The 12478-nt window shown below is 41.7% G+C and overlaps 1 protein-coding gene across 1 annotated transcript; it reads left to right on the top strand.

The window, feature by feature from the left end:
• Positions 1 to 1155: 1155 nt before the first annotated feature.
• LOC310929642 (adenosine receptor A1-like) lies at positions 1156 to 11796 on the top strand (the record flags this gene model as incomplete). Its single annotated transcript, XM_083892459.1, has 3 exons — positions 1156 to 1496; positions 6905 to 7199; positions 11413 to 11796. 3 exons carry the CDS (start codon positions 1156 to 1158, stop codon positions 11794 to 11796), a joined length of 1020 nt encoding a protein of 339 aa, XP_083748585.1.
• Between the last annotated feature and the right edge of the window lie 682 nt (positions 11797 to 12478).

Below are 12478 nucleotides of genomic sequence, written 5' to 3'. Positions count from 1 at the left end.
AATATTGTAACGTGACTTAAGTATCATAATAGTATCATATCGTGGCCTAAATACCGGGATAATATTGATCAGATAAGCCCTTTTTCACCCAACATTTCCGGGAAATGTTATATGAACAGGAACGTATTTACCTGGGGAAAAGGAATTCCTGGTCATCTCTGTGGTTTGCGTTGCCCCTTCACGTTAAAGTTCCACAAAAACGATACTTAGTCATTCAGTGGCCTCCTCATCAAATACACCGTGCCGTACGTCCTTTTCTTTTGATCCGTATTTTTGAAATTACCAGCAAACCCTGTGTCTTCTTTTAAAGCTCTTGTTAAAGTCTCTTGTCGTGAGCAGGTAATTCTTTCAGTGAAAGTTTGGGGTCGAAATCCTGGGTAAATGAGAAAAGTTCCTGCGGTGGAAAAGGGGTGATTCTCAAAAGTATAACAATCATCTAAAATGACAATATTTACATGAAATTGTTGTCAGTGTATGTGCATATGTGTGTGTGTGAAAGTGTATGTTCCTTGATTCATCTCAGAGTTTTCTGTGATTTTATAAACTCAATTTTTTCCCAGTTTTCCTTTAACAATTATGTTGAGGTGCCCTTTTTCCTCACTTGAGCACGTGTCATCTAAAATGTCTGTACACACCACTGGTCTTCAGACAGTCACTGTGACTAAACTGGGGTTACTTCTCAAGAAATAATTAAACATACATGAACTACGCCTACGCAGAGTGAGTTATGTTACGAGTCACTGGGGTAGGGAATGATTGGGACACCGCGTGTCTTTTTGGACCTGTGGCGCACGGCTGACATTGAGGGGGGAATCAAACGCGCTTTTTGAGGAGCTGTGACTCATCCAGTTCCTGTTCCGTCCAGTCAGAGCGCGGCTTTATTCTCGGAATCATCACCTCCTGCGCGTGTGGAGACCAACTTCTGCGTCCGGAGCGCGGATCGCCGTCCCGGGACCCGATCCTGGAATGATCCAGAGCCGCACAGATGGAACCTTTTTACCTAAGTGGGACATGAAACATGCGAAGCCTCAGTCAGAGAGTCTCAGCCGGCACAAAACTCAGACAGGGAGCAACTCCCTTGGCGCGTATCGGTTGTTCCTCTACTGAGCGCACACTCATCCAGCAGAAACAGCAGCAGCAGCAGCATCCGTGACCATGACTTCAGCTCTGCCCGCCTCTAAAGCCATCTACATCGGGATGGAGGTGGTGATCGCGGTGTCCTCGGTCATCGGCAACGTGATGGTGGTGTACGCCGTGCGCATTAACAGATCTCTGAGAGACACCACCTTTTATTTCATCGTCTCCCTGGCCTTGGCTGACATTGCAGTGGGCGCTCTGGTCATCCCGCTCGCCATCACCATCAGCATCGGACTGAAGACGCACTTCTACAGTTGCCTGCTGCTCGTCTGCACGGTGCTCGTTCTCACACAAAGTTCCATCCTGGCGCTGCTGGCCATCGCCATCGACCGCTACCTGAGAGTTAAAATACCCATGAGGTAGGCCTAAAGGTGAATTCCCCTAGTTTTCAATATATTGTCTCCTTCACAGAAAACCTCTCTCTTTGTGTCTGGACACCTGCTGCTGCTGCTGCTGCTGCTCGGACCTAAACAGTCCTGATAGAGTCACACTTTTATAGAGCGTCTTGTCCTCAGAAAATAACTGTAACATGTTTAAAGTGTGGTGATTTTAATTAATTCACACCAACAGTAATGTTGGGCTTCTTTAGAATCTGCTCTGACATTTCTGGGAAATCTCTGCTGGGTGTTAAACTGTCTGTGACATCACCTCAATCATTCATTCATGCATTAATTCATTCAGTTTACAGCTTTGGATTTCTCCTAAGGTCAAACAGATAACATGACTGAATTTGTAAAGAAAAATAAAAAACAATGTGAGATCTCATTGTTATTGTGATTTTGAGGCATAGACGTCAACCAATATGGGTTATTTTAATGGTTGCTGTTGATCAAAGACATCAATATAGCACAATATGTTTTGGTCGATGTAATGTAATTGGCCATTTTTGTGCCACCCACCTACAAAAAATATCAAATAAACACTTTACTAATAATATGACTGATGCCCAAAACTGCTCAAATCGCACAATAATTGACCAAAGACAGTGTAAAAAGTGTAGTTACTAAAACAATTTGTAAACTAATTAAATATGTATAACAGGTGATGTAAAAAAAAAATAAACTATCCAAAAAAAACAAAAAACCTAATCAGTTGTGCTGTGGATTGGTGGAGAAACGTTGCTTTTGTTGTAAATTGCAGATGTGACATAATTGACATGATTTTCTTTGGCCCTTTCTTGTCTGACCTCATCGTTATTTAAATGAAAACTTTAAAGATGCTTCTACAGGTCGACTTGTTCTCCAATAATCCTCACAGAGTTTGACAGAGAATGCATGAATGGTCAATGGGCTCTCATGGTGGACGATTGATGGATTGCATAATTTCTTAAACTGGCAGCCAACACGCACACGCACACGAACACGCATAAAAGCGTGCACTAACAACGCAGTCTGCCACTGAGAGCGACTTACACAGAAACCTTCATACATTATGCATGAATGAAGGCTTTTACTATTAATTATCAGTCACTATGTTAACCTGACGTTAGAAAAGAAACACTTAATTATTGTCTGAGTCCTTCTCAAAATGGGACTAATGCACACAGATAATGTGATTAGTAGTCGAGGGACGACTCCATGTATATGTTAAGTCGGGACAGAGTCAGACTGGAGCTGGTGCAGTGGATCGTTGAGGAGACGGAGACCGCTGTTTGTCTGTTAATCTGTGATGATTCCATCCTGGAATCAAGGTTATCTATGAATCTAAATCTGAATCAGGATCATAGTCAGACCTCGTGTGTTCAGTTTTCTGATACTCACTCAGAACATTTACATGCATGCACGGTTTGATTGAGGCTGAACTAAGACAGGCGACCGGACAACTCGCAGTCCGAGCGTACGTGCGGAGGAGTGTGTGTGTGTACGTCTCCGCAGGTGGCGCTGCATCTCTCTATACGGCAGTGTGCTTTGAAACAGTTTCCTGTTGACCTTCACAGAAAAACAAACAGTGGAGCGTTGCTGTGGTTCTGTATGTTTCGTCTGCTGTTCATGTTAATCGTGACACAGATTAGATGGAGCGAGGCTCTTGTGGTTGCTGTGTTGTCCGAAGAAAGACGCTGCCACTGCTGTTTATATGTTGTCTCCTTCTGCTTCTGGGTCATAAGTCCTCCATAAGACTCTATAGTCCGACTAAGCATATACATGTAGGAGTAATCGGTAATCGACATGAAGAAAACCAAATTACTGTCTTAGTCCGTCTAAAATTTGACTTTTAACCTGTTTTTCCTCCTCATGTGTGGAGAAAGGTACAGGACCATGAGCTGCAGAACAAGCAGGATGCTGAAGAGCTTCTTTGGACAAGCAGTGAGACTGATAAACAGACTGGGCCTTCTCCCCATCCACTCGCACACTCACACCACTTTGTGTGTGAAATGGACTGTTACACCTCCCACTACAGCACTCACACACACATAATCACCACTAACCACATCTTTGAGTCTCATAAATGGACTGTAACTCCCCATCCACATAAAAAAAATGCATCCTGAATGCGAGAGACGGTGAGAAATATTTTTGCTGCTTCTCTCTGTCACATAATCATGTTGTCTGTCATTAGTTTAGCACCACTTGAGAAAATATTGAGCTCTTTTGGTGTGAAGTAATCAAATAAATCTAAAAGTCAAACTCATAAAGTAACTTTATTTACATGTATTTGATTCTAAATCAAGATACACTGGTAAATGTTGCCTTACATTGTCAACATGGACTTAAAAACCGAATATGAAACGTGATGAAAATGAGATTAATCGCAATGAGCGAATGAATTTCTGTAATAAATTGTGATTAAGAAAAAAATAGCAAACAGCAAGTGGAATCATGTGATGATCACTTGGGAAAATGTGGGTAAATGAATGTACAGGCACTGATTAGTGTAAAAATACAGTGGACATTAGCTGAGGACACTGTCTCTATTGTGTCCTGTGGACAGGGACAGATTGAGTTCATGCAGCTCAGGCATGGTCACATGTCTCCTCAAACCACATCTGAATGTGTTATTTTTTGTGGATTTTAGGACGTACTTAGGACGGATTTTGGACATTTAGACCTGTAACTAAGGCGATTATCAGGTTCTGCTAGTGGTCATAGGGTGTTTAAGAAACTTCACACTGAAGCTGCACAACTCAAACAAATAACTGTTTTTTCTTTTTTTGGGGTGACATACATGCACCTTATCAATTATTATCATTTTAAGATATAGAATTCTTTCTCGAAAGGATTTCAATTGAAAAAAAATGAAGAAATTGTGTCCTTCCTCCCCTGAAAATGCCCCTGAGACTCCAGATAGACACAGTTCAACAATTGCTTTTTATAGCAGAAGTGCTGTGGACGCATACTCTCATGATAAGGTGTGTGCGGTTGGTGTGAGATTTAAAAATAACACAGCCTGTTGCTGGTGAGCTTAACAGAGGAGGGTAGGACTTACAGGTGGGACACAAACGAACAGAATTCCCAGCAGACAGTGCAGATAAGTTTGGTAAATTATTTTCGACACACGGACAGCTGAACTGTGTGCAGACTGAGCTTTACAAGCAGCTGTGCACAGTCATCAGGGAGAGAGTGGTGAAAAAAACTTCCCTTTTTGGAATACTTATTCAAGACATGCTCTCTTTCGACATCCCTCTTCTCCCTTTTTTTCTTTTGTCTGGCAAAGTTCTCTATGTGTGTCTGTGCACAATACATCTGATTATAGTGTTTGAGGTGTGGAACGCTGAGAGAAAAGGAGAGGAGAAAATGAAGGAGAAATGTGACATGTGTATGGCTCTGGTGCATATTTCTGCAATGCATGTTTCTGTGTTTGCCAGCGCAACAAGACGAAGGGAACAATGTGTCTGACGTGTGTGTGGACCTTTCATCAGCTTAGAGTCAGCTTGTGTTCTTTAGAAATAGAAGCTGGATTCAAAAGTCATCGGTCCTCCACGATGACTCTGAGCCGTCCACTCACAGGCGGATGTGTGTAGGAGCAGTGACATCATTAAAATACCAAATAATTACAGACTGATGGCTGTTTTTCTCCAGCATTCATCTTGTTTATGGTCAGCGTTTGATTTGTGTCCAAAGAAAACAACACGGCAGTGATTTCAGATTTAATGGTGAGGAAGTCGTTTGCTGCCACACCTCAGTGAGACCAAGCACACATTAGGGAATTAGAGGACATTAAAAAACCGAGGCGGTCCAATAAAACAAACTGAGACCTTACATCAAGCTTGTTTAGCCTTTAAATGAAGAAATAACACTGTCTTCCACTAACAATTCAGATCATTACCAATGTTTTGAAGTGTGTGTATGCGTATAATGTCTTAAAACAACTATCTTTTGGGTTTTTTAGCCTTTGAATAAACCTTGTAAATCTGTAGTTGAAAAAAACAAAAAAAACAAAACAGCGTTTCAGCTTTACAAAAAATGTAAATGCAGAGGTCAAATTCACTATCACTTATCTGTGCATGTGCAAAAATTCTAATACTGGTCAAAATCACTGGATCAGATAGGGGTTAACTACAAATATAAAATCTGATACAATAAACAAAAACAACCCTAAATCTAATATAAATGTTCATTAAGCACAGACTGTAAAGCAGGGGTCTATCAAAAAATATCAGCATAATAACATTTATGATGACATTTCACCTAATTTAAAAATAGTTTGTTTTGATATGGAGCGATAAATAGTTCACAATAGACATATTTATGATGAAAAATTAATCTATTCATTGAAAACAACATACAGAAATAACTAATTGTAACTTGATCACATCGACAAAGTAGGAGACAAAGTATATCAGAGAGAGAGAGGACCATTGTGAGAGTGGTAACAGTGCGTGCTGCAACAATGGACACTGTCCAACAAAGGTCACACTTGTTTTAGAAGCAAGAGTAAGATTTGGAAATCTATCCTTTGACCCACCGGAAGCCAGTGTAGAGACCTGAGGATTAGGGTCCAGTTTCCTGGCATTAGATTCTGACTCTAGCAGTTGAACCAGTTAGAGCTGCCTTATTGATTTTTTGTAAAGACACTGTTACAATAATCTAGTCTGCTGAAAATGAAAGCATGAACAAGTTTTCTTTGTGTCTTGTTTAGACAGAAAACCCTTGATCCTTGTGATGTTCCTCAGGTGGTAATAAACCCCTGTAGACTGAAACAGTCATTGAGACAATTAACTCCAAAGAAAAATGTCTCCAGATGTTACAAGCGAGACATAAACTCATTGATTGACTCATGGAGTCGCCCCCTGTTGGCTATTTAGTATATCCTGACTTCTTGTATAGCTTCTTGTTCACTTATTTAGTCTTTAGTCCAGCTGTGAACGAAAAGCTTAACTTTCACCTTCAATTTTAGTTCCTCATCAGTCCTCAGTTTCACCGTTTCCTTCCCCATTCATATTGCAATTACGCTTTCTGAAACTAAGCAAAGAACTGCCAAGGACCGAATCAACTTCCTGTTTTCATTGCGGGCACATGCAAAGTGTCCCTGTATGGTCACATGAATTAGGGATGCAGATCATTTTAACCTGAAAATGCCATTTTAAATGAAGCCTTAAAGAGAATGCTGTCTTTTTTAATAACAAGCATTTTGGCTGTTGTATTAAATGACCTATGAATGAAGATACTGTCCCTGTCACTCTCACCATCCCCAGCCTGTGTGTTTTTCAAGGATGTGTATAATATGTGTATAGTGTATATGTAAAAGAAATGTGAAATAGCATTCATCATCACGTTTGCTGTCCCTGGAGATTTATACTTTTCTTAACGTGTCTCCCTTTTTGCTATAGCTACAAGCGGGTCGTGACCCCTCGAAGAGCCGGCACGGCCGTGTTGTTGTGTTGGCTGGTTTCCATCATAGTGGGCCTCACGCCAATGCTCGGCTGGAATAACCTGAATCGTCTCCATGACAACGGCTCCCTGATCACCGATGACCTTGTGGTGACCTGTGAGTTTGAGACTGTCATCAGCATGGACTATATGGTCTACTTCAACTTCTTTGGCTGGGTGCTGCCCCCTCTGTTGCTCATGCTGGTCATCTATGTGGAGATTTTCTACATCATACACAAGCAGCTCAACAAGAAGGTGAGACTTTCTTTGTGTCGTGTGGGACAAGTGTGTCATATAAGCTCATGTCAATCCATCCTAAAGACAATTTGCAACAAAAAGAGACTTAAAATGGTAGTTTGGGATCTTTGAAGTGTGTTTGTATAAAGTATTTGTTGCGGAGATTTGATTATTTAGTGAGTCGACCGAAGATGGAGTTTCCTGGAGTCAGAGATGAGTTAAGTTGAAAAGCTTTATTGGAAGCAACTCAGATCTGAGGAGAACTGAGACAATGCCGAACATAAAACAAGTATGTTAACAGTTGGGCATCATCTGTCAGTCTGCCTGTGAGTCCTAGAGTTAGGATATTTAAAGGTGCTTTCTCTGCTGATACATGGAGCTGACCTTGGGCAGGACTGCGCAGCAGCGTCATCAGTCGTCTGCTCCATTCCGGTCAGGCTCAGCGAAAATATGAAGAGACGAATTCTGTAGACAACAGACTGGAGCCAGTGCTACACCGAGGTCGCGTCAGGCACCGTCCTGAATTGTTTAGGTTTGTGCTTAGGAATGGGAGCTGATAACTTTAGAGAGGGCCGAATAATGTTTTTCCCTTTCAGTATTGACACACAAACAACAGTGACTTTCCCAAGCGTTCTGCCAAGTGAGACACTCTCTCTCACTGATAACATGGCTGCCAGCAGAGATAGAGGAGAAAATAGCTACTTTACAAAATGGACTCTTGATAAAATCTACATGTGCTTGAGTCAATGATATTCTTGAAATGAGATCAGCAACCACTCACTCTTCTGAGCCAAAGTCCATTGAGAAAAATCTGCACGTAGGTACACAAGAGCTGCTGGTAATGCCTTGTCTGTAAGTAGTTTATGTACATTTCGGTAAATCTGAACCTGTGTCGATTGCTCTCAGGGTTCATTCACACCAGCTCTTCTTAAATCGGACCTAGACCGGAAGTTCCTATTAACGCTGTTTTTTTGGTGTGTATCTGCATCATTACCTTGTTTATGAAGCCCTGAAGGTTCTAAACAAACAGTTCAGCCACTGCTGAGAACACTGTGTTTATTGTAATCTCGGGGCTCAACGAGATCTCTGAAAATCCCGTAATAGTTATGTAAACAGCGGTTCTCCTGAACAGCACATCCTCCTGCTCCGGGCACTAGTCCAGGCACATCCGGTTGCGTACATTGAACCGCAGAAGAAGAATAGCGTCCGTTGTGGAGGTGTTTCACGAGCGACAGTGTCTTCTGACTCTGGGTCTGACTTCGGGTCAAAGTCATAAAAGGGACTGCGGTGGGGAGTTGTGAAGAAGCTATTTTTAAACACTGTTAAAACAATGTTTTGATAATGAGGAGCAGTGCATCCACCGTTCCAGAAGGGGGAGCTGTGCTTCTGAGAGCTGGTGTGCTGAATAGTACTGGCCAATCACAAGACTCTGTCTTCTGGGGGTCAGAGTTCACTCTGAAACATCACGGCTGACGAACAGCGTCAGAAAAGAGGATTTCAATCGGCTCGTTTACAGCAACTAGGAGGTTTTTGACCATAAAAACAAGTTAATGTATGTAAGTAGAACTCCATAACTGACATATATGTGCAACAGGACCACTCTATGTGACCTTTAACCTCTTCTTCACGGTTGCCCCCGGTACCGGGGGCAGCGTCAGACGCAGTGACAAAAGCGTCATAAAACCATATCTAACTTTAATAAACACAGACATGCTGCATACCCACAGAATCTCTGCTAAAAGCTCATATAAACCATTCTTATGTTCACGAAACACAGTTAAAACACCGTCAGCGTGATTATGTAAACAAATGGATCCAGCCCCAAAATAAGAGCAAAACAACAACTGACTTTCAAGAAATACAAGCAGAAATGTTGTCTTACCTTTGCTGTTTATCAAAACAAGTTATTTCCACCGGAACAAAACCAGTTCTAATGAAGAACTACACTTTCCAGCATGCTTTGGGAACAAATCCCGGTCTGATTGATCATTACAGAGCGACATTAGATCGTTCTTATTAGGAGAAGGACAAATGTCTGCACAAATGCGTCATATGCATTCATGTCCTTTTGACTCTAATAATAATGAATGATTCACACGCATTTGGAGACCTGGGTCTGATTCTACCGGTTTAGAGGTTTAAAAAACAAGCTGTCAATCACCCTAATTGATCAAGGTAAGCCAGAGCTATGGCGATGCGTAACTGAAGACGCTGCAGAGTCACAGAGTTGTTATTACGCACCGCACAGGTAGCATTGATTTGCAGCGAGTTATCATATATATGTTTATATTTTTTTTTAAAACAAGTTCTTTATAGACCTGTAGTGACATATAAATAAAATTAAATGGGTTTTTAATAATTTGGTACCTAAGAAATCTCAAATGGCACAGATGGTGCCAAGCTGTGCCAAACGAGAGAATACCAAGACATCTCTTTACTAACACCTCTGTAATTTCACTCTGCTTCATTTAAACAGCATCAGACTTTGCACAGCTCATGTCCACATGATGTTACATGACCATGTGTTTTTTAAGCTCCTACTGCATATTTAAAAGGTGATATTTGCTTAAAAATGCAATATTTTTTTAGGCGCGAGAGACAAAATTCCTCCACTCATGCAGTGTTCCATGTATATTTACTCTGACACAGTGGCATCTACAGTGAAACTTACACTTCTGGTGGAATCTGACAAGTGTTATCTGTAGTTTGATACCAAGATAATCCACATAGAGCTTGTAACTGCAGATATTTACTCTATTTACTTTTGGGCATGTCATTTTCGAGCAGGGTCTCCAAAAAGAGGGTCAGGGAAGAAGTGGTTAATCAAACCCTATATATACACACGTGTAGAACATATACTCTGCAAAAACACCCACTATTATAGCCTTTCACTTTCACATTATTGTTATTTCCTTGTTCTTGCAGAATTTATGTAAGAATGTATGTATTAATAACTGGGGGTGAAATGAACTTCCCCTGAAACTTTAACTGAACAAATTATTTCAAACACTGAAATCAAAAGATGACACATTTGAATTCACAGATGGCGTTAACAGTGTGTTACGGCCAGGTCTATGGGAAAATCTGTTCTCAAACACTGTTTTCTAACATATATGAGGTGAGAAAAAGAAAGCAGTTTGATAGTGTTTTGGCTGGGAGTTGTACAAGAGACATCCAATGTAGTGAGGATGATCAGGCCTCTTACACTGGAAACACCTGTGCAGGACCAATCAGCTCCCAGGATTCACCTAAACACACACACACACACACACACACAAACACACACACACACACACACACACACACACACACACACACACACACACACACACACACACACACACACACACACACACACACACACACACACACACACACACACACACACACACACACACACACACACACGATCAGTCAATCATGCACACCTGCAGCCCATCACACACACACACTCACAGATGCAGAGAGAGGGATCCTGGGGTCATAACAAGAAGATTAGCAACTCTGGTGGAGTGAGTGGTTTCACACTTGAGTTTAAAAAAGGCGATCTAAATGTGGACAAATGTCACAGTGACATTATTAAAGACCCTGTAAAGCAAATTCTGCTTTTCTTGTCACACATAGTGGCTGAGGACATGTGAAAAAAATTACATAAAATAAAACAAATAAAACTTGTTCCTTTGTCTTTAAAGCGAGCGAGCTGAGATGCCTTTGTCCTGCAAAGGCATCTCACCTGGGTGCACCTGGGTGCACCTCACCTGGGTGTAAAAACACACAGAAAAGCTCTGACACAGGACTGCTGATAAAGTTGCTCTTTTTTGTGCAATATGACGCTAAACTGCCACCAAAATGGTAAAAATGTCATCACGTTTACGTGTCTGTAACACTGACTACGTTACCAAATATCATTTCCCTGTGGGGTGACAAAGTCAGACGTGATTTTCTTTATCACTGTACAGGAACTTCAAGGTATCATAGACTTATGTAAGTGTAGATTTCATTTTGGTCCGTGGCCAAAATCTGTTTTCCCCTCACTCAGTGCAGGCAGCCATGTTATCAGTGAGAGAAAGGGTCCAGGCTGGTTCTTGGAAACTGCAGCACACTTTGTTAATAACGATAATGTGTTAATACCTCATACAACCGCTACCTCATAAAAACCTCAGCGTTCCCTTTAGCGTGAAGTTGAGAGTTCACTTTATACGCTGACGGTCTTCTCCTTACCTCCGTGCAGGTGACAGCGAGCCACACAGACCCAAGGCGTTACTTTGGCAAGGAGCTGAAACTGGCCAAGTCGCTGGCCCTTGTTCTTCTCCTCTTCGCGGTGAGCTGGCTTCCTCTTCACATCCTCAACTGCATCACTCTCTTCTGCCCGGCCTGCGACAAGCCAATGTTCCTCATATACATCGCCATCATCCTCAGCCACGGCAACTCCACCGTCAATCCCATCATTTACACGTTCCGAATCAAGAAATTCCGCACGGCGTTCCATAAAATCTGGAAACAGTACGTCCTTTGTCAGGATCAAGTGGGCCGGCTCCCTCAAAGGGGGGGCCGGAGGGGACAGATTCACGAGAGTCGGCTGAGGCAGATTTATGACGATGACGATGACGTGTGAGCTTTGGCAACTAATTGCGTTGCTGTGTCGCTGCAAAGTTTCCCTCCAGAGGCTGCAGAATGGAAAGGACACTCGAGGTGTCGTAATTGCCCTAATGGTAGCGAAGGATGTCAGAGGGATTACACAGACGACAGGACTTCATTGTGGATGAAGATTTTCCTCCTTCCAACATGCTTCAAGAGGACAAATCAGCAAAAGTGACGAGCTCTGTGATCCTCAGTCAGACTTTGATTTAGACTGATTGTTTTACCACTGGATGGAAAATACTAAAAGATTGTTTCGTACGGGACAAGGGGCTCCTTTTCAGTTACAACATAAATCTGTTGAACTTGAACCAGTAAGTGTACTGTATATTGTATCTGTAGCACATATGATACAATGGTGATGTATCTTTACTATTCAATCTGTACTCAAACTTAAACTCATGCCTTTTTTTTCAAATAGTTAAAGTTGTAGTGCATAACTTTTAGATATAAACAAATTATTAAGCCTTTCAGCTTCCACATGAATCTCTCTGTGTTTCTTGGTATAGCTGTATTTAGATCCCTCTCTGCACACAGGAAGTGATTTGTTTTCAACTTTAAGTGGCCATGTGAAGTGGATTCTTCTGCTCAAAAAAAATACCTGCTCATTCAGCTGTTGTTAGATCATAAAAAGGATCCTTTTGTCATTGTTTATATTC

Source organism: Microchirus variegatus (assembly GCF_963457635.1).
Source record: "Microchirus variegatus genome assembly, chromosome: 7".
NCBI classification, from domain to species: domain Eukaryota; kingdom Metazoa; phylum Chordata; class Actinopteri; order Pleuronectiformes; family Soleidae; genus Microchirus; species Microchirus variegatus.
The sequence above is the reverse complement of the archived record's forward strand: the minus strand, read 5'-3'. Positions and strand labels throughout refer to the sequence as shown.